The sequence below is a fragment of the Puntigrus tetrazona genome, chromosome 13 (genome assembly GCF_018831695.1).
Source record: "Puntigrus tetrazona isolate hp1 chromosome 13, ASM1883169v1, whole genome shotgun sequence".
NCBI classification, from domain to species: domain Eukaryota; kingdom Metazoa; phylum Chordata; class Actinopteri; order Cypriniformes; family Cyprinidae; genus Puntigrus; species Puntigrus tetrazona.
In genome coordinates, this window is record NC_056711.1 from 5,831,721 (window position 1) to 5,859,213 (window position 27,493).

General features: G+C 38.4%; 1 protein-coding gene across 9 annotated transcripts in view; it reads right to left on the minus strand.

Annotated features, from left to right (window-relative positions):
• Positions 1 to 27,493, minus strand: part of kiaa1109 (KIAA1109 ortholog) — a 52,328-nt gene that overhangs the window by 22,886 nt on the left and 1,949 nt on the right. For 8 of the 9 annotated variants that reach the window (XM_043256145.1, XM_043256144.1, XM_043256143.1 and 5 more), the window contains exons 2-49: positions 24,124 to 24,226; positions 23,658 to 23,774; positions 23,498 to 23,576; positions 23,307 to 23,371; positions 22,965 to 23,139; positions 22,422 to 22,503; positions 22,075 to 22,268; positions 20,656 to 20,735; positions 20,408 to 20,555; positions 20,033 to 20,189; positions 19,799 to 19,877; positions 19,530 to 19,621; positions 18,795 to 18,912; positions 18,561 to 18,716; positions 17,865 to 17,962; positions 17,543 to 17,724; positions 17,329 to 17,435; positions 15,601 to 15,794; positions 15,210 to 15,419; positions 14,921 to 15,058; positions 14,632 to 14,808; positions 13,596 to 13,724; positions 13,383 to 13,502; positions 12,178 to 12,458; positions 11,844 to 12,094; positions 11,571 to 11,766; positions 10,371 to 11,166; positions 9,869 to 9,939; positions 9,605 to 9,778; positions 9,226 to 9,346; positions 8,998 to 9,144; positions 8,763 to 8,884; positions 8,469 to 8,653; positions 7,815 to 8,036; positions 7,520 to 7,731; positions 7,243 to 7,394; positions 6,427 to 6,577; positions 6,155 to 6,307; positions 5,313 to 5,553; positions 5,075 to 5,217; positions 4,766 to 4,991; positions 4,043 to 4,207; positions 3,709 to 3,887; positions 3,436 to 3,611; positions 2,602 to 3,317; positions 1,740 to 1,985; positions 1,556 to 1,649; positions 579 to 629 (exon numbers count right to left, since the gene is read on the minus strand). In XM_043256145.1, coding sequence (XP_043112080.1) covers positions 579 to 629; positions 1,556 to 1,649; positions 1,740 to 1,985; positions 2,602 to 3,317; positions 3,436 to 3,611; positions 3,709 to 3,887; positions 4,043 to 4,207; positions 4,766 to 4,991; positions 5,075 to 5,217; positions 5,313 to 5,553; positions 6,155 to 6,307; positions 6,427 to 6,577; positions 7,243 to 7,394; positions 7,520 to 7,731; positions 7,815 to 8,036; positions 8,469 to 8,653; positions 8,763 to 8,884; positions 8,998 to 9,144; positions 9,226 to 9,346; positions 9,605 to 9,778; positions 9,869 to 9,939; positions 10,371 to 11,166; positions 11,571 to 11,766; positions 11,844 to 12,094; positions 12,178 to 12,458; positions 13,383 to 13,502; positions 13,596 to 13,724; positions 14,632 to 14,808; positions 14,921 to 15,058; positions 15,210 to 15,419; positions 15,601 to 15,794; positions 17,329 to 17,435; positions 17,543 to 17,724; positions 17,865 to 17,962; positions 18,561 to 18,716; positions 18,795 to 18,912; positions 19,530 to 19,621; positions 19,799 to 19,877; positions 20,033 to 20,189; positions 20,408 to 20,555; positions 20,656 to 20,735; positions 22,075 to 22,268; positions 22,422 to 22,503; positions 22,965 to 23,139; positions 23,307 to 23,371; positions 23,498 to 23,576; positions 23,658 to 23,774; positions 24,124 to 24,214 — 8,459 coding nt within the window. In that variant the 5' untranslated portion in view covers positions 24,215 to 24,226. The remainder of the gene's footprint in view (positions 1 to 578; positions 630 to 1,555; positions 1,650 to 1,739; positions 1,986 to 2,601; positions 3,318 to 3,435; positions 3,612 to 3,708; positions 3,888 to 4,042; positions 4,208 to 4,765; positions 4,992 to 5,074; positions 5,218 to 5,312; positions 5,554 to 6,154; positions 6,308 to 6,426; positions 6,578 to 7,242; positions 7,395 to 7,519; positions 7,732 to 7,814; positions 8,037 to 8,468; positions 8,654 to 8,762; positions 8,885 to 8,997; positions 9,145 to 9,225; positions 9,347 to 9,604; positions 9,779 to 9,868; positions 9,940 to 10,370; positions 11,167 to 11,570; positions 11,767 to 11,843; positions 12,095 to 12,177; positions 12,459 to 13,382; positions 13,503 to 13,595; positions 13,725 to 14,631; positions 14,809 to 14,920; positions 15,059 to 15,209; positions 15,420 to 15,600; positions 15,795 to 17,328; positions 17,436 to 17,542; positions 17,725 to 17,864; positions 17,963 to 18,560; positions 18,717 to 18,794; positions 18,913 to 19,529; positions 19,622 to 19,798; positions 19,878 to 20,032; positions 20,190 to 20,407; positions 20,556 to 20,655; positions 20,736 to 22,074; positions 22,269 to 22,421; positions 22,504 to 22,964; positions 23,140 to 23,306; positions 23,372 to 23,497; positions 23,577 to 23,657; positions 23,775 to 24,123; positions 24,227 to 27,493) is intronic. The other variant, XM_043256139.1, reaches the window with a different exon arrangement.

Below are 27,493 nucleotides of genomic sequence, written 5' to 3' on the forward strand. Positions count from 1 at the left end.
GAGTCTGTGGAAAAACTCCCGACTTATTACTTTTGGAAGAACGGAGAAAAAAAATACATCACATATTTCCTGCTATGTTTCTGTAAAACTGCTTTCAAAGACTACTTTGCCTTTAAATAATAAAAAAAAATGTTCATACCAAATTTTATCATTGATTTCAGGTAAATTGTCAATTAAAAGCAATGAAAATATCATCAACAGTATGTTTTATATTTTTCAAAAAGGAAGAGAGTGGATAGATCTTGATCAGAATAACCTATAAAATGACTTCAATTACACTAGGACATGGAAAGGTGTCCCACTGACAATGCATTAATGATGTGACTGTGACTGTAAAATTAAGGTCATGAGGATGTTAGTGTCACCGACCACTGTGGAAAACACTACAATGCTGTGAAATGTTTATATGGGAGGGATTTGGAGCATTCGAGACCGAAATAAACCATATCATAGTAAGGGTGAACAGTATGTGGTATATATTTGAAATATGGAAGTGTGATATGATATCCAAATACTATGGAGATGTTATGAATGCTCATGGAGGACTGGACAAGGTTACGGAGGAAACTTAGACATACAGGAACTCCTGCTTGGTTGTGCTGGTAGGTGAGGTTGGAAAATCCTCTAGTCTGCCAGTGAGAGAGGCAGAAAAAAAAAAAACAACAACAAAAAGATGACAGATAGAGAGAAGAGAGGAGAGTAGAGAGCAGGAAGGTAGAAGAGTCGAAAGTTATCAACTGAGAAAATATTTCAAAACCGTCACATAATGCTGTGATAAATCTGTACTCTTAAAAATACATTTGTGGTAAGAGAGAACACCATAGGAAAAAAAAAAACTGAGTCAAGAATGACTTTAAAACAACTTTAAAATATGATAAATCGCAGAGAGTATGCTGTGAATAAAGTGCATTTTAAGAACATTACAAGGGCCGCTTGAACTGGATGTTATATTTTCTGAGGCTAGGTTATGGCAGGTCGTTTCCATGGAGGTGTTATGCAATTTCTAAACTATTTGTGCAGTTTGTAGTTTGCTACCATGCAGTTTCTATCTGTCACATGCTGGTCATTAAATAAAATATCTTTTAAAATTTTAAATACACATTCATTCAAAAATTTGAGTTATTAATTATTTTATTCGGCAAGAATGCATTAATTTGATCAAAAGTGTCAGTACAGACATTTATAATGTTACCAAAGATTTCTATTTTAACCAAATGTTAATCACCAAATTGGCATAATAGTATAATTTCTGGTGGAATAACAATAATCATACATTTTATAATATATGTTATTTTGAATTATAATAATGTTTCACAGTTTTCTTGTATTTTGATCAAATAAATACAGCCATAAGAGATTTCCTTCAAAAACAAATAATAATTTTTTTTAAATAAACAAATAAATAATCTCTATCTTACTGACTGCAAACTTTAGAACCGTAGTGAAATTAGACATTTAGACATTTCAAGATTAAAGATAAAAAGGTAAAAGTAAACGCTGATAAATGGTAGAGAAGTCAGTGGTTTTTATGCCTAGTGATAAAAGAGTTACTGACTGTATGTCTGGTGTGATTCCTTCCAGAAGCACAATGTTCACACATCCAATATGGGCCGAGGCACAGGTCTCAGTCATCTTCTGATGAAGAATATCTGCATGAAGAAAAAATAAATGATAAGATAAGGTAAGTATACATGATATTTTAAAATGCTAATTTTATTTAAAACCGCTTTCGGATTTACCCTTCATTTTCTCCTTTAGAGTAAAACTGCCATGTATTTTCTTAAGCTCCGCCTCCATGGTCAGTCCTCCAATGTCTGCTTCCAGATGTGTGCGGTTCACCATGCCAACGCCGAATACGATCAGCGTCACATGCTGGGGCTCAGAGCTTACCAAGCTCCGCCTACGCCCCAGTCGACTGGGGGGCGTCTCGCCTTCAGATTCAAACACTAATCGACACGGAGGATCCGCAGGGCTCCGTCCACCCTCTGAAGAGCAAGAGAATAGGCAAATTTGGGCCAAAGGTAATGAATTGCACTATTGTACTATTCTGCACCAATGCAAAAATAATATTGTAAAGTCTCATTTCACAGCACAATAAAATTGAATTTCATAATGTACAATAAGATAATGTCATATTTAAATGATAGAGTATTTATAGTATACATCAAAGTGTAATAACCTGTTGCATTGACTTAACAACAAACACAGTATACACCAAGCAGTATCTACAGTATATACCATATTACAGTACTGAGAGAAAGTAAAATTACAATCTAAAGAAAAATATCTGATCATTAATTAATGACAACTATTTTTTAATGTAAATAATGTTCTGTAAAAAATGTTCTGTAAAAAATAAAAATGCTAATATAGACTATATAAATAAATGTATTTTAATTTAAATCGATTGACAAAAGTGCAATAAAGAAACATTTAACAGTGTCTTTTGGATGTTTTCATTCCACTAGTCTAAAAAAAAAAAAACACTCAAAAAAAGTTTTAAACAAAATCTCAAGTGACAAGTGTTTTTGCCTGCAGTGTCTTCCCTTAAAAAATTGAATCAGAAGAATTCAAATTAGAAAAATCCAGCGCATCTCCTACCTGAGAGGGCATTGTCTTGGTTTTTCTCCAGGATGCCTGTGGGGTCTGATATGAGCGAGTAGAAATTAAGAAGTTTGTACATGTTCTGCCAACACTCGGCCGACGGCTCGCTCTGTTCTGACACAGTGATGGAGTCCGAGTCATCCATCTGAATGGTCATGTGGTCCGCCACATCCCTCGAACCCTTCCGAGATACTTTTGACGTCCTACGCTCCGAACGTCCCAGCGTCCCCCTTCCACGAGGCTCTCGATTCCTGGTCAGCGTGTCTAGGCCCGGCCCGACCACGGTCCGCTTGCTCTTCTGAGTGCCCAGTCGAGCAGCTCCATTCAGGCTCCCTCGAGAGCTACGACTGAAGTCAGAGGAGCGAAATTCCCGATACGGTCGCGCCTTGGTGGGCGTCGGGGAAGAGGAGCCGGCAGTGTAGCGGTTCAGCTTGATGTCAGTCTGCGTTGCTTTGATGTCGTCGATCATTGTGCTGAACTGGTGAATGAGGCGGACCAGGGCCATGTCCACGTGCTGGCGAATCGCTTGGCAAGCGAGGGTGAAATGGCAGTGCACACTGGCCTGGGGTCTCCGGCTCAGCTCATGGAAAGAGAGAGCGCTGGCAGAGGGAGGGGTTGACATGCACTTCTCCAGTACGACTGCGTTCAAGCTGAACGTCTCAATCATCAGAGCAGGCTTGAAATCCAGCGGGGGGAGGTTCACCATGCCCTGCCTGAACACAACCACACACCATTATAAAATCAGGGATATCATGATATATATATACACATGTAAACATTTTAGTTAACAATGCCAACAGAGAAAAAAATAAAGAAAGAAAAATAAGTTACCTGTGTGCACGTTTGTTCTTCCTTTCTTTGCTGGTGTCAGAGTCGACAATGTCAGCTCTCAAGCACTCAAGAGTGCCGCTGAAGGACAGGTGCTCCCCAAAATACATTTTGTAACTAAGCGGAGGAGCATCCTGGGGTTGGATACCAATGTGACTCAACAAAGGCTTAAAAACAACCTGTACAGAAATTCCATACAGAATGAGAAAAGGCAATAACATAAGCATGGTCATTAATAAATAATAACAAAATAATAAGTATTCTTGGTGCACACACCTGTGCATCGGCCAGCTGCACAGCTGCAGGGCAGAGATTCGTCTCATCCTGATCGAGCAGGTCCTCCTGACTCGTGCTGTGCTGGGAGTGTGTGTGCTGGGAGTGTGTGTCTAGTGTGTTCTGATCACTAGACAGGACAGTGTTAAAATCTGATGCAGAAGGAATGGTGGGAAGGACACCTGCACGAAACGATTTTCCAGTGCAAATGAACACACGCTAATCACGGTACACAGTTCAGTCTCTAATCACAGCCACATGGACAGATTCAGCTGCTTGTTTACACGCAGCCAACAGACTACTCATATTTATCTGTCAAAGCACTAATAGCACTCACCTCCGGTCTGTAGGCTGTTGTGCTGAGAGCGGTTGAGAGGCGAGTCCTGGACGTTGCCGCCTGTGCGATTGCCAACAGCGTTTGACATCCAATTGTAAAAGCTGACGGAAAATGGCTCCGATAGAAGAGGATGTTCTGTTAACACGTCTGCACCAACATTATTGCCTACCAAAAACAACAAACATTTAACATTATTTAGACTTTTACTTAAAGGAAAAAGAAATTGTGCTCTCTGCGCAGAAGGCACCATGATGCTCTGTTCTAAGAGGATGTTAGCACATTGCCCATGTTTTTGACATATATGAATATAGTTCTGGTCCCACCTCCAGTGTAAATCTTTCTATATATCATATATATATATATTTTTTTACTAATAAAAATAAAATATCTCTAACAATAATATTATATATATACATATATATAAAAAAAAAAAACACTTTTTCTCCACCATCTAGTGTGACATAAACATGCTGCCCAGAGCACTGGATGAGATTTGGGACCATCCAACCCAGTATGGTGCCTCGGCACTTTAATAGTTTCTGACATTTTCTGTGCAGAAAAATAATACCAAAATAGAAGAAAAATCAAACACAATAGGGTTAGTAACCTGTTCTCACAGGAAAACCATATATCAAGAAAACGCATTTGTCTTTCTGATTCACACTTTCACCCATCTAATATTAAATTGCAAAAGCAATAAACTCTGAAAGAAGAAAATAATACCTGTACGTGTCAGGGAGCTGCTCTTGGCTGCGGTTTGTTCGTTTGCTCGATGGGGCGTGGCTTCGAGGAGGTTGTGCAGACTATGGATGCTTCCTGTCAGATAGCTTAGCAACGATTCTTTCCGAGGGCTGTGATTGGACTGCAGCCCTGTCCGACTGACGTGAGCAGGAGAATCAGCCGCTGTATCTCCACTCGTGTAGCTCAGGGACTGGTAAGGATGGGAACCCTAAGCAAATAAATAAATAAAAAGCATTCAGCTTCATGATTTATTAAACACAATCAGAACTAACAAAACAAACCCACACAAACCTTGATCCTGAGGGCAGACTCGCTGTGTGTGTGAGATTTGGAGAGTTTTCTCATGATCTCGACTCCAGTCACGGGGGCAGAGTTACCGGTCGGAGCAGGATGACTACATACTCCTAACAGCATTGTATGTTCACTTACGGTCCCTAAAAGTCCAAATGAACAGCACAAAACAGATAAACCTCCCAAATCGCATGAAATCTGCTGTATGTGTTAAGTTAAACTTATGTAAGACAACTACCTGCATCAAACTCAAACTCGGCTCCATCAGCACTGGTGTCACTCTGCAAGGCAGCGCCACAGTCTGGCCCCTGTGTCTGATCGGGCTCAATGGGGTCCTGTTCCTTGGGCTTAGGAAGCTGATTGGGTCGTGGCAAACCAACCGCCTTAAAGCCCTGTGTGACAACGATAAACTTCATCCACTGACGAGCAAGTGCCACCAAACCCTTCCTCAGCGTGACCAGAGCAGGTAGTCCATCGTTCTGAAAGGTAAAGATGAATTAGGAGTAAAAGATTACAGAGGATAATAAACAGCAGACTGTTAAACATAGGGTCAGATGTCTTTGATTTTATGAAAAATATCTTCATTTGTCTTCCGAAAATGAACAAAAGTCTTACAGGTTTGGAACGACATGAGGGTGGGTAATTAATGACAAAATTTTCCTTTTGGGGTGAAGTAAACCTTTAAACTGCAGCTACCACACAAATTTACTTTAATTCAGTCTCTAAAACATCCTGCAAATTTTTTTACTTAAAAGTGCACAGTGTATAAAGTTATCGTTAGGGAGTCGTTAAAAAAAAATAAGGTAAAGATAAATGCATAATATACAAAAATAAAAGTGATTTTGTTTTTTTTTTTTACCTTGCATGCATGTCAAACTGTTGTTTGGGACTCCCAAAAACAAAATATGAACTTTTCATAACTCATATTATGGGAACATTTATCTTGCTCAAGAAGTGCCCAGCATGGTGAAATTATTTATAATTTTAGACTTTACAGAGGCCAATGAAGAACTAAACAACGCAGTGGTTTAAGAGAATGCTACCTATTCAACCATGTGTTCTGCAATCATACAGACTTACCATGGTGGCCTCTTCAATGACGCTGTAATCAGCCTGCTGCAGGTAACGATGTAGAATATTACATAGTAAACAGGACGGGTTCTCGTGAAGGTATCGGGCTCGTTTTGTAACGCGGTTATACTTGCTGCGAAATGGAATGTGAATACTCTTTTTCTGTTGGGTTTAAGCACACATACACACAATATTAGGCCAGTTAAATTTGGTCCGCAGCTCTACTGAATTACATTGCAAGTCTAACGGTCTCTAACAGTGTAAGTATTAAAAAGTCTGACCTCCAGGGCCTCAGTCATTATGCAGCCCATGACCGCGCACACACGCAGAGTGGCCTCCATGTCCAGTTTCTGCAGGGAGGATTTCAGCTGGTCGATGGGAACCAACCACGCACCGACCGCAGGGGTCGCAGTACTCAACAGATTCAGCTGTCTGCAGACGCATTCAACAACACGACCTCATGAGCCACATAAACACTGCTTCATTTTGTTTTTGACTGCAATTTCATTGTCAAGGTGGCCTGGACTTTGGGGACCTCTGGGGGGTGGTGGATGTTAGGAGGGGTTCAGAGGGTAAGTTTGTTCGGTATACTTTAAAGAAGCAATTGTATACAACGGTGTATGACCGTCTTTATGCAAAAGCAATAAGAAACTGATCCCCAAAAAAAAAAAAAAAAAAAAAAAACACTGATGCATTTTATTTACATTGAAGCTAAACATACACAATATACATATACAACATATACACAATCAGCCATGTATTTAGCCATTTGAGAAAAAATTGTCCAATAACTGTGCCTGCCCAACCAGAAGAAAGTTATAGAAGAGATGATTCCATTTAGGCAAAGTGCATAAAAAAAGACACACATACAGTATATAATTAGAAAATATTTCCATGTGTTTATATTTATATTCATATAATTTATATTAGAAATATATATTAGTATATAAACATAACTTGGTTTCCTTAAACTGCCCAGCACTGTTTTATTTCAAATCATTAAATGAACAGACTTATTATACCTACCATAGGTTACTCTGCTTTCTGGGAAAAATACATATATGCTTATATAGAATATAATATGTTAATGTGTATACCTGGACATGGCAGGAGCATGAGAACGGATGTTGGTCGGTGCAGCAAAGCTGAACCAGATCTCCTTTATTGTCAGCTTCATACTGCTGGAGTCAGGAGGAGGTGGCAAGAGGGGCAGGTCCTTTTTCAGATCATCTGACTCCACTCCCTCATCCTGCACAGACAAACATGGGTAAAAAAAAAAAAAAAAAAAAAAGGAATACAAAAAGCAAACAAAAAATAAAAACTTCAAAGATCTCAGATGGTCATTAATTAATAGATGAACAACAACATAAGAACCTGTTCATCAGAGTCTGAATTGTTGTTGGGTTCAGAAGCAGGGCTCTGAGCATCATTGGGCAGATTATCATCAGACACATCAGTGCTGTAGCCACTTCCTGTCTGCGAACCACTAGAACCATTTGATTTTGAGACTCCATCCCTGACGCCGCTGTCGGCTCCTCCCATCACCCCAAAAGCACTGTATAGCACAGCTCCTGACTGCCGCCCACCTGAAGGAAGAGTCAGACTTGCACTTCACAATCCTGAGACACGAATGTTCAGTGCAATCTGAAATTTAACACATGTATCATACCTTTGACAGTGAGGTTCTCAATCCCACATTCAAACATAATCCAACCCCATTTCTCTTGACTGGCGCCAGAGCGAACGTGGTCAGGAGTGTGTTCTGGGACATGTTCAGTGGAGATAGAGGGCTCCGTCTCATCCACTAAAACAAAGTCATCAGTTTCCTCCAAACTGAAGAGAACCTTGGACTTCTCAAAAGGAATGGCAGTGATGGCACAAGCTCCAAGATCTGTAAAAAAAAAAAAAAAACATAAATATTAAACAACCATAATTATTCCATGATCTATCTAAATGCTGGATTCTGGTTGGCTGGCAGAATTAAATATGAATTAATGAATTAAATTTGTTTAATGCACAGGCAGCTCCAAGTCAATTTAAATCACTGTTCCATATTAATGTGATTTCATGTCTGTTGGTTCTTTGCCTTCACGATGTGCATCGATTATGCCTTGCTTATAATTCCCAAGGCATTCAAGAAATAAAATAAAATAAAAAAATAATTAAATTAATTAAAATACTTTTTTGGCTCAATTATATATCATTACAATTTATTAAAATAGTAATTCAATGTGGTAGTAGTTTTCTGTGTTCCAATCACAGCATTCTCAAGAGTCACATAATAAATAAACATATGGATATAATTTTGAGTGTATCTGTGTACCTGATGAGTCCAAGCCGCGGAGTTGGCTGTGTATGCGGTGTATGTTGAGTCTGGCTGCGATCTCCTTGCCCTTTTCAATCCCAGCATTAGAGCGGAGAGAACCGCTGGACTGAGGTGCCATCTTAGACGCAGACGAGAACTTCTCCATCATAACAGACGGCTTTTCTGTGTCCTCCACTATACCCCTACGCATCACACATTAACAGTCAAGGTACAATAGATGTAAAAATTACATATTAAAATTAAAACTATACAAAATATACTATATTATATTATTATTTGGTTTACAATTACCTATTCATGCGCAGCTGAGTAGCAATTCGGTCAAAACACAAGGCCACTAGAGAGACATGTGTGACACTCTTATTGGATGGTGAACCTTCCTCTACAGATGCCTGAAGTACACAGAGATTGACCTGCAGACACATGCACATACAATTACATTCACCACATTTAGATAAGATTTCTCTCGTTCACACACACACACACACACACACACACACACACACACACACACACACACAGGTACCTTTGGGACAGTCACATTAGCTTGCAAGCCCTTTATCTTCACATTGTCAGGTTTGATTGACAAATCAGTTTGTCCATGAGGTGTGCTCAGAGACCCAGGGGTGGTTCCCTCAGTCTTAGATATTTTGTGCTCTGGCTTCGCTGTGCTCTGGAAAACCGAACATTCATCACGATCACATTAAGGTCTAAGTGTGCTGTCACGTCTCCGTGTGTTGTATTGATTACTTACAGACTCAGAGACAGTGGATTTGCTGATCTGATACACTTCATTAAGCACTTTTCCATGCAGGTCATCCAGGATTGATGCAGGGTGGCGAATACTGGCAAAGTGAACCATAGACTCGATGTACCTGGAGCAAAGAACAAAGGATTTCACAAACACTGTGACATTTATGAAAGACCACATTGAATCGCTTGATGAGAACATTTTTCTCTCGTTTTCCTGTTTTAGCAAGACATACTGGTGGGCTGGTTTGTTCCTTGTCTAATCAAATATTGTGAACTCTTAGACAAAATGAATGACCTGAAAGCTAAAAAACGAAAATGTCAAAATTTTGGTATCATGGAATCAAAAGGAAGGCGATGTGAGAGTTGCTGTGATGTCTGACCTGTCTAGTGCTTCAGCTACTAAAGGAGTCAGAACCACATTGACGGCCCCTTTGACCTCTACGATGGCTGTGGTTCTCGTCTGAGCAAGAGGCTGATCAACAGTCCAGTCCTCAGTCACTGTGTCCTCGTCGGTGTTGTCCATTGCCTGCTTGTCAAGTGGTGTATAAGGTGTGCTGGACATACATAAATACAAAATGCAGGTTAAAATTATGCTTCATAATATTAAAACAACCACTTCTGATTTGGTATGGTTTTTGTATTACCTGTTTATGTCGCCCATGAGCTGAACTCCTCTGTCTAATAGTGAACTAGCAGACAAACCACCCTTCACCATCTATAAAAGTATAAATACAATCAGCAACAAAAAACTTTTTTCTTAAATATTATTATTTTTTTATATATATATATATATATATATATATATATATATATATATATATATATATATATATATATATATATATCTTAAATATAAACACACAGTACACACACTTATATTATTTTTATTTTAACCATTTTTAATTTGATTAATTGGGACTGTTTGAATCATGATTAGATATATCTAATTTATACCAAGTTTCTATTTTAGATTTATTAATTTAAGGAGATTGCTTTATGTTAATACATTGTGTGTAATATTAATTCATTTTTGTTCAGGAAAACAATAATATTTAGTATTTATAAATTTGTATATTTTTATAAAAATTCAGATGCTCAACTGTATGATATCTATATATAACAATTAAGAAAAAAATTATTATTAACCTTAAAAGACGGAATGGACAGCTGGTCAAAGGATGCAGAGCTCTCCTCACTTGTTGGCGTGTCAAGGTCAAGTGGGCGATGCAATGATGACTTAGATGTTCTCTTATTGGTCGGCTGCTTAACAGACCAGTTAGAAACATGATAATGCGCAAGGTAATTTTGGTAACAAGCCATTAAATGTGGCTGTGTTGTCAGGAGGCCTGGCTCAGCCTTCTCAGTTTCAATAGAGCCCTCCTCCTCCAATCCAAGTGCAGAGACAAATGAGGCTTGGGAGGTGTGGCTAGGCAGCAGAGGTGGGCGGGTCTCAGCGATTGACAGAGGTCCTTCCACACTGTGGTATATAGATGTACGACTGTGTTCTGTGTGAGGCTGACCTTGTTGTCTCCGTCTGCGTTTCCTCCCTGGATAGGTACCTGGACCTTCATCGCTACTGATTGGCTCAAACTCCTCGTTAGCGCTAAAGTAGGCTTCACTGTCAGCCACAGACATGGAGGAGTCAACGGAGCGGTACTGATGGAATGTGCTAGAATCAGCTGATGGAGTGAAAGGAAATGACCCGTAGCTTCTTCTCTGCCTTGGCGAGTCCAGAACATTCTCGTCGCTACGGGAAACCTCGCTGCTAAACTGCACACCGGTAGGAGGGGTGGCTTTCTCTGCAAAGACTGCAGCCGATAGGCTCTTGGTGCTACCGAGGCGAGCTGATTGGACCGATGACTGGCGCTTGAGAGGAGAGCGCAGTGGAGAGCGCAAAGGCGGACCCTCTGGGATTGGACCATCAGTGGTTACATTCATTAACCTGTAAAACACACAGTAAAATATACATTCAAACACTAGAGCAAAAGAAAGTGTAGAGTTGGGTCAAGAATTGTTTTATCCAAAAGTTCATGTTACTGGGACTGATTCATGCAACATTGGTGAGAGATTTCTTCTATTTTTAAAAATACTAATCAACTACAAACCTTTGAACAATACTGTATTTAAAAATTGATTGTTCATATTACAGATTGATTTATAGAAGCCCATTACCGCCATGTAGTAAAACATTTTGATGAAAATAATGAAACTTAAAATAAGAGATAAAAGTGAAATTGTGAGATATGAAATGTCCAACTGCAAGAGATAAAGTCACGATTGAGATATAAATTGGTTATGGCAGTGAAATTGTCTTATATGATACAAGAGTGCTTCTGTCTGACTCACTCTGTAGAGGGGGAGGGACTCTCTCGTTCTCCAGCTAACAGAGGCAGAGCAGCACTGGAGGAAGAGTTTTCCTCAGAGGAAGAGGCAGAGCTGTGAGAGCGCTGAGGGACATGCAGACTGAGGTGCTGGCCACGTCTCTCCAAGTCCACCATTGGAGCAGGGGAACATGTTTCTCTCCGCATGGCAACACCTTTAACTTCAATTTAAACCAATCAATAAGCACAATTCGCTTGATAACCAATCGACTTCATTATAGCCACAAGCAAAACTTACCGTCAGAGAGTTTAGGAGTTTCCTTAGTGACGATCCATTCTCCTGGATGTAATAATGATTGGCCGTAGGACATGTCACTCTCTGCACTGACGCTAGAGAAGGCAGAGCTTGATGAGGGTGTGATTTCTTCCAATCGGAAAAAATCCAGGCCACCAACTGGATTTGGGCCGCCGAAAAAACGACATCCACCAAGACAACCACAGCGATTACGGGTTCGCTTGTATTTCTCCTCAGGCCAAAGGAACCAAAGTCTAAACATACACACAGTAAAATATGAAAATATGCCTGCACATTAAGCAATAAACTAAATTATTTATGAAGGATATGCATGAACCTTTTTGTTTTCATGTCATGAAGCTCCAGAAATTGCCTCTGGACCTCATATTTGGCTGGATGGTCAGCGGCCAATGCCACATCAGCCGTGATGAGGTTAAAGGTCACCGATCCGGCTTCGAGCCAATGAGAACGCCGAAGGAGGGGTGGAGGCAGGCCAAGCCGGGCAACTTCCTGCTGCTCGATGAACTGAGCGATCACTACGTCTTGCAAAACGGCACTAATGCCTTCGCCGACAGCAGCTGTGTGTAGATTACATGTGGCCAACCGCAAAGCTCCAGTCTGACGGGCAAACATACATACAAAAAAACGTTAAAACACTTTTGACCAGTAGTGCAAGAAGTGCATTTATTTGATCAAAAATAAAGCAAAAATGGTATTCCTATAAGAGCTGTCCTAATAATGCATTAATGGAGCAGCACTTTCTGTTAAAACAGGTATTATGTTGCTTCTTCCAGTTTTACATACAAGTCTAGAGAGCTATTGACTTTATATCATGTGTTTGATTTCATCAGACGCCGATACGATTATCAGGATTTATCAGGAAGAGCTAGCTATGGAGCATTAATGGGTCGTGTTTTAGTCATGATTTCATATTCATCCCGTTGTCAGACAAAAGAAACTGTAAAATACAACACCAAAAACAGTTGAAAAATAGTAAGTGGGCACAAATGTAATAATAAGTATTTTGCATGATTAGAAGAAGTGAGCTGCTCCGTCGTGCAAAAATGTAAACAGGCTTGTGTAAGTACATTGCTCAGTGCAAAGAAAGATAAGTAATAGGAAGCTATTTTTCTATGTTTATTTTTCATCTGTTTAATAGACAAACAAGTTATTTGAAAAACATCTACAACCTTCGAAACAAGTCTAGTCTTCATACTCTGTGAAGTTTGGTTTCACTAATAATAAACATACATTTTCATAAAGCACTTGTTTAAGCCCATGCCAATGTTGTTTAGTTTATTAAACACAATCAACTGTGTTATACATTTAGAACAGTTGCAATTAATCATAAGTTAACTCATGACGATCATGCTATTAATTGCAATTATATTATACTCAATTTCTATTCAAATACATTTTAAATATGCAATTTATTTCTGTGATGTAGAGCTAACTTAGTATATAGTATTGCATGCTTCTTCAGAAATGATTCTTTAAATAAATCAATAGATGTATTGTCATCTGATCAATCACTAATCATACCTTAACATTGGCTGCACAACCGTGTTCAACAATGAAAACCTGGGCTCCGTCAACCGTTAGTCGAGTCATGGTGTACTTCAGATCCTCTGATGTGCGACAGGGACCAGGCAGGGCTGCATGCTGCACGTACAGACACACACACACACTCAGTTGTGTAGTCGTTTTGAAAATGATGTGAATTTGACAGCACAGATGTGCGCGTTTCTGTAATACCTTGGAATCACAGACTCTACGATCAACTCCATGTTGGCAGGTGACAGATGGTTTTGGCTGCTCGAGCTGGAACTCTCGGGACACTACATGAAACACAAAGCTCTCGCCCCACTCTAGAAGAGATGCACACTGAAACACAAACACTACCAGATCACATCTGCTGCACCAAACGCATACAAACAGTGATTAATGCTGTCAGATTAAAATAATCATCTTGAATAATCCCTTTTGGTGATACTTACAGTAGTGGATTTTTTTTTTTTTTTTTTTTTTTTTTTTTTTTAAGTTTTGCTATTAGTTAGACATTACATTTCTAGAGAGATATATATATATATATATATATATATATATATATATATATATATATATATATATATATATATATATATATATATATATATATATATATATATATATAATATTAATCATACTGACAAATGCACTTTTAGTACTGTATCATCAGTATCATAAGTTATATGGATGGCAAATAATGAAACCCCTTCTTTTTTTTTTCTTTTTTTTTTATATTTCAAAGACAACTAAAATTTAAAAGACATTTTGGTTTGACATATCAAATAAATTTAACCTTTTTGAATGGTACTTGAGGATTAGTGATGAGATGTGAAGGTAAACAACAAACAGCTAGCAATGAAGGAACATTTTTAATTTGACTTTTTGATGTCTATGTACTATTTATGCACTATTTGCTCACTTGAATTCAAATAAACTGGCTAAAGGAAGATGTTTTATATTATTACTATGCTTTACAATCTATAAATCTCATAGGAAGGGATTTTTCTATACATTTCAATCAAGTGCTTAAACAAAAATTCAACCTTCACGTCCTTTTAAACTCTGCATTCCACATGCTTTCTATGCTTCTATTGAAAGTGTAATTATTAAGAACATTTTCATTCAAAACAATGAGTGACGCGTCAAAATATTTGCGCGAGGTCACCACGCTTCAGACATTACTAGAAAAATTCCTTTACAGAAGTCACGCATCTCTTTTGTAGTGTCAAAATAAACAGGTCACCTGCGGCACACTGACTCTTCCCGTAAGAGCTCCGGCTTGAACGTCGATGAGCCAAGCATATTCGAGTGTGTCACTGCCCGCTGGTAAGCCCTCCGCTGAGAACATAGCGTGGGCTCTCATCTGCAACCCCGAGAGGCTCAGATGCCCATCTCTCAACACAGCATCAACAGCAGGCCGCTACACACAAACACACACACGGGAATAAATTACACAAAACAGAAACATCACGAGAACTTTAAATACCAGCACCTGAGAGAATATGGACAAGGTCACCTCCTCCCACTCTCACCTGATAGTTATCACTGACAAACACATGTAGAGGCGAGAGAACAAGCTGTAGCATGGTCTCCTTATAACCCTTTTTCATCTCAAAACACAGGCGCTCCAGAAAGCCTGTAGGACCCTCTGGGCCATCACTGCTACAGTGCTGTAAAAAGAGAACAAATAAGATTTTCAAGCACACTTGCGATTCCTGAAGGAAAATATCAGTGCCTGCAAGGCATCAAAAGAGTATGCTAATTTATAAATGATGTCATCACTTTGACTCCTACAAACGAAATCCCTAAAGCTGCACTGACCGTTGGAAGTCGTCCATGGACTTTGTGTAGATTGATGAGTACAGTGATGTCCCAGGGCCGTAGGGAGAGAGGGTGGGGTGTGTCTTTAGAGCGGTTCTCTTCCAGGCCCACTCCGGTCCAACCAGAAGAAGAAGAGACGGAGCTCAGCACAGGGCTGGAGAGCGACTCCTCAAAGTCTGTGTACATGTCGTCCTCTCCAAAGTAGTTCTCCTGCAACGCAACGACAACCATTTAAATGGGATTTCATTTATTTATTCACCCTCGTTATAATGAAAAGAGGAGTCTGTTTTGAAGGACACAAGTTTGTTTAAATAAACATGAGTTAGTGGTTTTAGCGATACATCTGCTCGGTGTAACCCATATGCGAGCATACATGCATAGACATGTGTACCTTGATGGACACCAGCGCTCTGAGGAGGGGGCCATAAAGGGTGATGTGGGAGTCTGGGCTCAGCTCCATCTCCACATGTAAGCGGTCAGGGGGCAGCAAGCTGGGGTCAGAGGAGATTCGAGGTGGAGGAGGCACAGGTGGAGCGTGTTCTGGTGGTCGGAGGGCTGACAGCATGGACTCCTCTATTTCTGACACTGCACGTAATATAAAATGAAGTGTAAAAAGGTCAGGCTAATATATGTACTTTGCAAGTTAAATCAGCAATAGAGATTTTGTAAGTAAACATATACAGTGGCCTCCACTAATATTATAGAGCGGAGGTGAAAATAAATCTGCATTGTTTATCCTTTTGATCTTTTATTCAAACATAAACTATGGGGTGGGGGTCACACTGTGAAATAAATTTCTCTAGTTCATGTTGGCCACAATTATTGGCACCGAATTACTGCAACATCATTTCCCTAAGAAAACAGTTTTCTCAGAGACCATTCCTTCATCCAAAATCTCTCCAGATCCTTCATATTCCCAGCATCATGTGCTTCTTCTCTTCAGTTCACGCATTTTTGTGTTATAAACTTTCTTACATAAACAGTTGGGTTTAGATTTTTTTTATCTGTTTGTATTTGAAAGAATCCATCATGCCATGCATCTGAATGAGATGTCTAGGACTTCAACAAACCGACAACATTAAAGATCTAGCAATGTATTTAACTGAGAACATGGGTTACTTTTTATCCCTGTTTGTACTAAACCCATTTGGTGGGTTTGATGCCAAAAACTCTCTTTTTTTGTTTCACCCGACCATAAAAGCCATTGAAAGATCTAGTTGTGTCTGACATATGCTAGAGATTGTTTTTGGATAAGCAAAGAGAGTTTTTTCTTTTCAAACAATATGTGGTGATTTAGGGGCTCTTTGACTGATTGGAGAGTCTTTGGCCACTCAAACTCCTCTCCTGACTGTGCATTAGGATACATCTTCTTCCAGGCAGATTTTATTAAATATTTAGCTGTTATTGCCCTGATGGTGGAAATGGGAATTCTCTACAACTCAAAAATCTGCACATCAGAACTACACTTTTTTGGTTTACTCCTTGTGATGGCTGATTAAGGGAATTTGGCCTGCTTGTTCCTCATACTTATAAGCCTGTGGAACAGGAAGTCATGTCTGGACAATTTCATGACCATAGTCACCGAGGTGTGCTAAAAAAAATGTAAATATGTCAAAGAATATACTTCAGAGATATTTTACTAGAAGAATTTCTAGGGGTGCCAATAATTGTTAGCAACATTTAACATTTATTTTATCAGAAGGTTTTCTCCCCTTTTTCAACTGCTTTACTTTAGTGAAAGGTAAGAATTTTTATGATTTATTTTAATAAAAAGATCAATAATGCAGATTCATTTTTACAGCCACCTTTGCACATATTTACCAAGAGTGCTAAACTTAGTGGAGGCCATACAAGCCCCGTCTAAGGTTTTGACACACTTGACTGAACCAAAAAGTATTTTGCTTAAATCCTTGAAATTACTTTTACAGACAAATATAAATCGGCTTCTACATATGAATGTTTAATGTTTAACTAAGTAATTAAGTTTAATTACCAGTACGGCCTTATTTTTGGCTTCTTGGGATTAAATTAGCAATTAATGTCATTAAACATTACAGTATAACTAAAAGCCAATAAAGTAGTAGTCTACAGATTCTTTTTTTTGTATTCAAAAGCTTACATGATTGTTTGAGCTGCTGGTCAGTTTTCTGAGGGTAGATGGGATGCCAAGTATAGTCTATAATCAGCATGAAGTTCGGCACACTCCAGCAGTCCACCCAACCAGCCCTGGAAACAAAAACACACGCAAACACAACAGAAGTGTCAAAGAGCAGCACAAGTGAGAGGAAGCAGAAAAGAAGAGGGACAGAAATAGATCAATGGTGCGCTCTTACTCTGCATGAGTCATGTTCCTCCAGCGGGGTTTGTTGTTTTTGGGAGGTGCTCCTTGCCCTTCTGCTGGCATGTTGTTGTCTGGAGGGGTCTTACAGTGCTGGTAATCTTTAGTGAGAGTGAGCAGCGGGTACCGGCTTGGGTGACAGTCAGGCAGACACAAGCGCATATCTGTGTCCTCAGCCTAAATCAGAGTTCAGTGTCATTCAGAGGAGATTTAGGTGGCCGCTTATGTTTTAACATCACATGACGAATGCTTGATCGCACATCACTCACAACACAACAGACAAGTGCGTGTAAATTTTTGCAAGGGTGTACACTCACTCTCAAACAGAAACGTGTGTTACAGGTGGCCGGGACAAATTCGTGAAATGGCAACGTGAAGTCAATAATCAGCGTTTCCCCACAGGCAGCGAGATAAACTACAGACAAAGAGCATGAATAGGTTGGAAGTTATTCGAAAAATCAAGAAAAACTGATTCCAATTGATGTTTAGAAGTGCTTGGTGCTTTATTTTACAGTCTTTTTTATTTTATTTAGTAGTATTGCAATAAGTAACAGATTTTGTTCAGACTGTTTAGACCTTTAGCTTGAACAGAAAATAAATGTAAAAATTAAAACAATACATAAGCTATTTTAAAGTTTTCTGTTATGCATTTTATGGATACTATCTTTATCTTTTATTACAATAAAGTGCGTTCCATCTTTTATCTTATGTTATAATAATTTTTCAATCAACCAGCAAGTATGTAAAGAAATAAACATTGCGTATACCAAATCTACTTTTATCCAATCTAATAAATCCAAACACCCATCGATCAAGATATTATGTGTATATAACATCACATCAGTTTTGTCTTTTACATTTTTCTAAATCTTTATCAAAATGACAGACTGTCAAAACCGTGTGCAGTGTGTATACAAAGCCTTATTAATCTGTTAGATTTCCTGCAGTGTACATACGTCTCTAACACTATTAGTTTTTTCCAGTGTAACATGCATTATGAAAGTCTCTCTCACCGTTCTCCTGCTGTTTGGTGGAGCAGTCGATCCAGTTGTGCTGATTGGCGGCCCAAATCATTTCAAACTGGTGAAAGAGTATCTTAAACTTCCAAGAATATGGAACGAACGAGTAGATGTCCGGTTCACTGTCGCTGGCCCAGTCCTTGATCAGATCTGCAGATCACAACAAGAGGAGGTCAACCAGAGGATGGACTTCGGACACATTAGTTACATGTAAGAGAGAAACGTCACCTGTGAAGAAGTTCTTCTGTGCATAGATGAAGTGGTACGTGGCTTTGTAAACTTCGATCTCACACTGCCAGGACTGGGGCATGTTCCACACGCGTGGATAGCTGGCTATGACATGAAACTGAGGAGTTCAAGAACAGCTGTTAGCATTCAGTATGGCTTATCTTGCTTAGCTTTAGGGCAGAATAATTAAGACATCTGCAAGGACATTTAAGCAATCGTGCAGATTTAATTGTTTTCATTATACTATGCATACTATAACAATTATCATTCAAATAATTCAGAATTTATATTCATCACTTGTTTCAAAAGCCCAATACACTTCTATGCCGATGCTACAACTCTCCCCAAAGTGCTGCGTGGGTGAATGTCAGCAAAGTGGAAAAGGGCCTCGCAGTATGCAATATCTGAATTATTACAAATATTACTTCTCTAAATTCATGTTTTGTAACAAATTTCCCATCTTCAACAATAAATTTCAAGACAATTACTGTCAGATATCAAATCGCCTGCAGCAAGCAATGTTCCCATTTTCTGAAGATTATCAGTTCTTGCACTAAAAATCACTCAGAGTATTGAAGGGCTACACTTGGAGTCTGTATGATCAGGTCTGGTAAACAACGACAAGCCTTAAATCAGCCTAAATTATCCAGGGTGACTTTAAGACGAGACTAGTCAAGTTTGAAAACGTAGTTTTGCCTAACACTTATGAACAATAAAATCATGAGCTGCACTCACAGCCAGCATTTCAGCCTCTAGCAATGTCCTGTACTGCATACTGCTGGTTGCATCTACATGTAATAGCTGGCCTTTAACAGTGGGAGAATAACCTAAACGGGAATAGAAAGGCAAAAACTAGTTAGAAATAGTAAGAAATAAAATCCAAGACGGCAAAACTGCAGTTCGTAATAACGATGAGTCAAGTAAATTTATATTAAACAAACAAAAACTGTCAAATGTCAACCTCATTAAATACTAGTTCTTTTTCTGTTAAGTTTGAAAGTTACCATCCTCCCCAACAGTCATGGGTATGTTGACCTCGAGGTAAGAACCTGCTCCTACATTCACATGGACCGCATTAGTCTCCTGCCAAGACGAATGGATTATAGGTTAGTGAGTAAGACAAAAGAGGGTACACATTGTTCCTATGAATGCAAGCAAACTTTGCCCTAGCAAATGTTCAAGCATAAGAGTATGCCACTCAGAAATGAATCGGTAGGTGTGTGTGAGTGTGTGAATACCCTGTTTTTTGTAAATAGGAGGTCTATTGTCGCATCAGCTATGATGTTCATACGCAGCTCAAAAGCAAGGATCTGTCGGGGTTTGCCTGGTGTAGCAACATCGCTCACTTTCATTGGCTGATAGTCTGCAGGCAGGAAGAATTTCCACAGGCTGTCTCTGTAGGGGTTTGATCACAATGTAATTAATGGATGATTAAAACATTGGGGTCAGTAAGATTTTCTTTGTGAAAGAAATAAACATTAAATTGATCAAGAAAGACTATTAAAACATGTATAAAGTTCCAAAAGGTTTCTATTTTAAACAAATGCTGTTCTTTTGAACTTCCTATTCATCAAAGAAACTTTAAGTAACACAACTGCTTTCAAGGAGTGTACCTCTGTCTGTCGGCCCAGGGGCCATAGTTAAAGTCTGTTCCTTTGCCACACACAATGTCCAAACCCCAGCATGGGGGCAAGTCCTGTAGCTTGGCATCTTCAGAGCAGGCTTCTGTATCGCCATTCTCCTGTTCCTCTGGGACCAAACCTAAAAAACACACAGCAAACATTCGCAAAAAAATCACCAGGCCAGACCTTTTTTCACAAAATAACAAAAGCCAAAAATGTTAAGCAGTCACAACGATTACCTGGCTCATCCTGGTAGTAGTAGATGTCGACATCATTCGACTGCATGACAACAAAGCCCTCTCCCATGAGCCTGGGAGGTCTAGAGACAGGAAATCAGTCGTTGAATAACATCTACATCATTCTAACAAACCACTAATCATTACCAGTCAAGCAGCTGACAATCAAGACTAATCTTCTTGCATACCAATTCATTACATCAATGAAAATTAACCTATGCTTACTTTCAGATAAACCATAAATGACATGGGAAAGAGCTTATCTATAAAACAACGATTAATGTTCAGGTCATTATGTTAATATTACTCTCAATCCAAATTAAATTACACAGATCAGTGCGTATAATTGTTGTAACTAATGGCACAAATGAACAGCTCTGATTACTTGAATAAACCTTTGTGTGCAAAACAGCACATTAATGACCTTTGATAATTATATTTACAGAACAATACGCACACATACGGTAAATTAAATTCATTGTCTCAGCGAAAGATTACTGTGCTCAACTCAACTTTTGTGTATACAAGCACAAATGTCTTCCTAGTATTTCCCTGCGGCTATTATATATATATATATATAACACAGGTATAATAATATGATGGTGGATTTTATAAATAAAATTATATTTTAAAAACTTTAGTGGTGATTTGCCATGTATTATAGCCCGTTATCCTGCATCAGCCCAGTCGCAATGCCATATTCTCCTACTTTCTATTTATACACCATGTCATGTGCGCTGAAACAGCCACATATACCTCATTATCACTTGAACACAGCACCTTCTCTATTTATACATGCCATTTGTGCTGAACTGGTCATTGGCCAGTACCAATGGCCACTGTACCTTCTACTTTTCACACTTATATTATTTAAAGACTTTTTTAAATCGGCTTTGTAGACATGTGTTTTATCTAAATGCCAGTTTTCCTTCAAAAGGTACATTTTCAGAGACATAAGCAATCATACCTAAATAATAAAAACAGAAAAATCACAATAGATACTGATGACACATTTTGCACGAATTAACCTATTAGAATTTCTGTATTAAGATGTTGCTAAAATAAGAATAGGTCTTAATAAATACTATTCTACCACAGAAAATTTTAAAAAGCAGCCTTGGTGAGCATAAAAGACTGCTTTCAAAACCATAAAAAATAAAAATAAAAAAAATCACTTCTCAATGATAATGTAAACAAAAGGCTATTAAAAAAAAAATTTAAATTTAAAAATTAAAAAAACAAGGGCTTGTCTGCGCCAACACAATAAATTGTGCTTACCTAGTGATTTCATGCTATCTCTAAATAAAATACAGTATGCCTATTTGCACTATAGCTGGTTCAGTGGCTCTGTACTTGTGCAAAGACAAAAAAAAAAAAATCTAATCTAATCAACTCTTATAGACTTGAGATTATTAGACTCACTCATCATTCTGAAGGCCCAGGTATCGAGGGCTGGGCACCAGCATGACACGGACGTTCTCCAGAGAACCCTTCACGATGTGCATGAACTGATCCAAGTGGCTGCTAGGTGGTTTGGTGGCATATGTCAGGAAGGCATCGTCAAAATTCATACAGAGAGTCTGGGGAAGATGGTGATTGCCGAATGCTACACGACCCTGAGGGCAAAACCAGCGAGAGTTATATAAGCTGAGCCATGGGAAGGTAATATTAAGTAGACTGAATTCATTTCTTTGTTACAGTACGGAGTATGAACAATGCAGGTAGCTGATGTCAGACAGGAAATGGGTGAAGAACGTTGCAGAACTCACTGTACTGATGTTGACTTTGATGACGGGGATGAGAGACCTCCAGGAAGATGACGGGTCCTGAGTCTCTGCTTTGATCTGAACACTTCAAAAACAACAAAAACACATTTTCATTTATGAGAACAGTCAGATAAGAAGTTCTGCTCCATTAATGTCTAAAGAAAAAAAAAAACAAGCCTCCATTTAGATTCAATTTAGAAGATTCCATTAACAATAAATCAATGGTTTTGTAGCCATAACAAACACTGCGCATGTGCAGAAAAGCTCAAACAACATTAACAAAACCTTTTTATTGATAAGCAACAATGGCATATTTGCTTGCTACATTGAAGGTGACATGAGTAATATCTGCACATTTTAAAAACCAAACAAAACCAAAAAAACCCACGCCCTATTGTTAATTATTCAGCAAACAGATGGATGGTTGGATCAATGCTTTTATGTTGAGATGGTCAATGTTTTCAAGCATTTTCAAAAGTCTATGTTTTTAACCTCGAAAACGCTCTAGTAGTTTACATTTGTGTACATTATTAGCACAAAATTTACCTCTCCAGGGATTTATCCCTCTGCTCTCGTCCTTTCTCCTCATCCCGGTGGGGCTGAATAAGGGTGGGCTCTAGGCCAAATATTTCCTGAAGCCGAGTGTACAGATCCGTGCGATTATACACATGGAACTCAAATCCATTAACCGTGACATAGAGCCGTGTCTCAGCCTTTGGGTCTGGAAACAGCAGAACCAACGATATTTCAATACACATGCATTTCACCCACAATTCACAGAGAATTATCACTAAAAATAAAGATATGTTGATTTATGATTTATGTTACGATTAAACATGTCGGTGAAACAGCAAAATCTGTCACAATTTTTAATGCTTTTGCACTGACCATGTTGTTTCTGTTTGGGGTTGTACATCTTCCACCAACGAAATATAAGTAACCCATCTTGAATTCTGGAAATAAAGTTGCCAGTAGAATAATTAAAGACGTAATCAATGAACAATGAAAAAACACAGCGATAACAATGGATTATAAAAAGGGCAATAAGGGCAGAGTTTATATTATTCTTTGTTGTGTACCTGATCGACATGTCTTCATTGATGAAATAGACATCTCGGAACATGACCTTGCCAGACAGCACAGAGAATGAAAATGAACCTGTAAAATAAATAAATAAATAAATAAAATGTATGAAATAGAAAATTGAAAACTTTGGCAAAAAACAATGCGCTAACTCACCAATGTGTATGTATCCATTCTTATAGAGACGGTTAATGATGAGGGTGAGGATGAGTCCAATATTACGGGAATTGTAGTATGTCAAGTATATGATCCATCCACATGACATAATAGTGGCTGTGTAAAACAAATCCAAACACAACATAAACCACCATCCTTAATAACCGAGTATTATCGAGCAAATAATAAGCTAAACTAGTCACTGCAAAGGATCTACTACACTATTAGTATCGCAAGATGGCTTTAATGCGTTGTTTAAAATGCATTTACATATAGATAAAATAAAATTCATACATTACATTTGTAAATATCATTTTATTTTGGACAGATGGTGGAAATAGTCTAAAACAGGTGTATTTGTCAATTTGTATTTGTGTGAGGCACTAGGTACCTCTGGCCTAGACAATTTCTAATTATAATCTGCAGAACAAAAACAATTTCTAAATCACATCAGCTGCCCACTTACCCACGAGGAGAAACACAAAGTTGGAGTTGCGTCTGGTGAGGTAGTCATCTAATTCATTATAACTGGGGAAACTGGTGTTGGCTTTCTCCATGGTTACACCCCACTGCAGATAAGCAGAATAGACATCACTATCAAATTACACAGGGTTTGCATCTACCTCGGCTTATGAAGAACACCGCCAATGCGCAATCAGCAGACTACCACAAACACTGTGTGCAAAAATGGAGGCTCTTTGGCTGAACTGGACAAAAGTAGTTCAACAGAACTGTCCAGTGATCCGCCATCTTGGAAAACATTTACATAATTAGGAATCCATGTTGTGTACGTTACGTATGTTTTTATTGAACGGTTGGTAGTTTAATCAGAGTGCATATTTAGTTGCGTGAGCCTGTTTGAAGCGCTTTTGCTATAGAGGAAATCTCTGTAGTCTTTGGATTAACATAAGTGTTGGCAAAATAAGACATCTCTCATCTGAATCTCATCATTATATCTCATCTGAATTTAGCTCTTGTGGAACCGTGAGAGAACATCTTTGAGGAACAGTTTACAAGAAATGGAAATTTGCTAAAGATATACTCATCTGAGATGCACGATTTAGTTTCTTTGTCTGAACAGATTTGTAGAAAATCTTTAGCCTAGCATTACATCATTTGCTCAGCAATAGATCCTCTGCAGCGAATGGGTGCCGTCATCCCAAGAATCCACAAATAATGCAAGTAATTCACAAACAGTGTTTGTAATATACAAATCCAACAGCTCAGGCTTCTTTAATTTCAAACTGTTGCGCTAAAAAAAAAGCCTCTAATTATGATCATCTACAAGCAGAGACGTTGCAAAATCATTCTTAAATATATGTTAATATGAGACAAGACTTTTTCACTATAGGAAGCAATAATATGGATTATGGCCTATTATTATGTCCAGAAGTGACAGTTTAATGTTGTAACAGTTTAAACTGTGTGTTTGTGATAACCTTTTTTTAATTTCAACATTAAAGCTTTTTGCTTCACAAGACACTAATTGATGGACTGGGGTCTTGTGGTTTACTTGGGAAGTATTGTGATGTCTTTCCCAGCTGTTTGGACTCTCATTCTGACGGCACCCATTCACTGCAGTGCATTCAGTGGTGAGCTAGTGATATAATTCTACATTTCTCTGTTCCAATGAAGAAACAAACTCATCTACATCATCTATAGCCTGAGGGTGAGTTCATTTCTTGCCATTTTTCATTTCTGGGTGAACTATTCCTTTTGGTTAAACAACAGAAATAAAGCTGCAAGGAAAAATGTGACAGACATAGGCTACGTTTGAAATTCCTTAGTATGGTTTTTTTTCTTGAGAGAACCGACACAAAAGTGCCATTGTCTGCAAATGCTGCTTGATTAATTATGACCAATCTCAGACTAATAACAGTGACTGTGAACTGCGCCTTTATCTGGTATGTTTGCAGGTTTGAAAAGGAAGAAGCAAATCCGCAAATAATCCACCTTAAATCCCAAAATAACCCAAATGAACCTTAAACCTGCAACTGTAAGACATTTGTAAACAGAACCACTTAAACAACATAAGCTGTATCCATTCAGCTGTAAACACCTATTCACACACTCTACTTTCTTCAGCACATACCCACAGACTACTGTCACACATTATTTAGGCTAGATCATTTATCATATAAAATTCATTTTACTAAGCCCAGCAGCACTAAATAAGGCAGAAAATTAGTCCGCTAAATGCATGAATGTAAAACAGCTCATCCAGGCAATTAAAAAAAGCAGTCAGAGGCACAATCCTCAGCATATTATACTCGTATTATCTGTATGCAACACTTCTAAGACTTAGCATGCGTGACCGTGAAACCAGAAGCTATGTCATTTGTTAAGATACATTGCTTTCGATAAAGCTTTTTTTTTTTTCTAGCGTGACAGGTTTGTCCAGACAGCTCTCAGTCTGACATCATTTTCAGATGAAAAGATGCAATGATACACGAGCAAACATAATGATGTCAACCCATCATGTGACTGAAGCGACGTGTTAAATAATAATGAGATTCTGTAGTGACTTATCTGTGATTCTATAATAAAAACAGATTATATTCTACAACTAAACATTACCGGGTCAGCTGAATATCAATGAGATGTGAAGCTTCTTCAAGTCAAGACACATCCTTCATCTCTGCCTGCTCTTCAGGCTTGCGCAAGAGGAGGAGAATCTGTTTGAATTAGTGTTGAGGTTGACTGTAGTCTAACCCCTGGTAACGTCTGACTGATTTGAAACCATAGACGGAGTCTGCTCTTGAACAACAGGAACAATCTTTCAGTGTCAGTGCCGCTTCCCTTTCCTCAACTCTTCAAGAAACGCTGTGCACGTATTTGAGCAATAACTCATGTGGCTACCACCATAACTTTCAACATTAAGGGTGGCATAACAGTATTCGTTTTATTATTAAATTATTACAAGTCAACGTATGAAACAAACAAAAAAGCTTTTGAACTAAAACAGTGCAAATTTAGGGTAAAACAGCAAAATAGACAATCTTTAAAATATTCTTAAAAATAGAATATTTAATATAATTAATAGTATATTTAATATTTATAATGAAGGGGCAGGCAGAACTAACAGGCTGATAACCAAAGTCCCTTGAACTCGAATAATTTTGAGTAATATTTGGTCAAAACATGAGGGAATAAAAGGATCAGTGCATTTATTTGTTATTTATAACAGTTTCTTAAATGTTAGACTAATAGTTCATTCGCCCCCTATTTAACCTTCAGCAATGACTATTCTTATACATTTGGTAAGGAACATTAATTTAACTTCAAATGAATCATCACCCTGTCTGCCTTTTAAAAATTAGATGGCAAAAAATTGAGCTGGGAAAAGCTCATTTTTAGCCCCCACAAGTTATTTCTACAGTGCATGAGCCACTGTGCTTCGCTGTGAACTGCAGCTTGGCTGTTGAGTCAATCCCCCCTCCTTCAATAAACACATTTTTACCAAGCCTGCATTACATAAAAACAAAATTAACAAAACAATCCACACTGAATCACACGCAATCTGTTAAGAATTATCACAGACCTTGTTAAAAACAACCCTTATCAACTTCCCTCTGAAGGATGCACAAAGCCGTAGGTGCTAAAAACAGAAGGTCTTGTGGAATTCCCTACATCCTTTACTTTTTGGGTCCCATCACTATTATCGTTTTTTAACAACTATGTACTCATGTCAACAATTAATTGTTGTGAAGAGTGCATTGCAAACACATTTGACGCCATTAAGGTGGGATACGGTTAGGTTTAGGCACAGGGTTTGTGGTATGATTAGATTTAAAGGTTGGTTAAGGAGCTTTAGTAAGATCAGCGGTGTAATAACA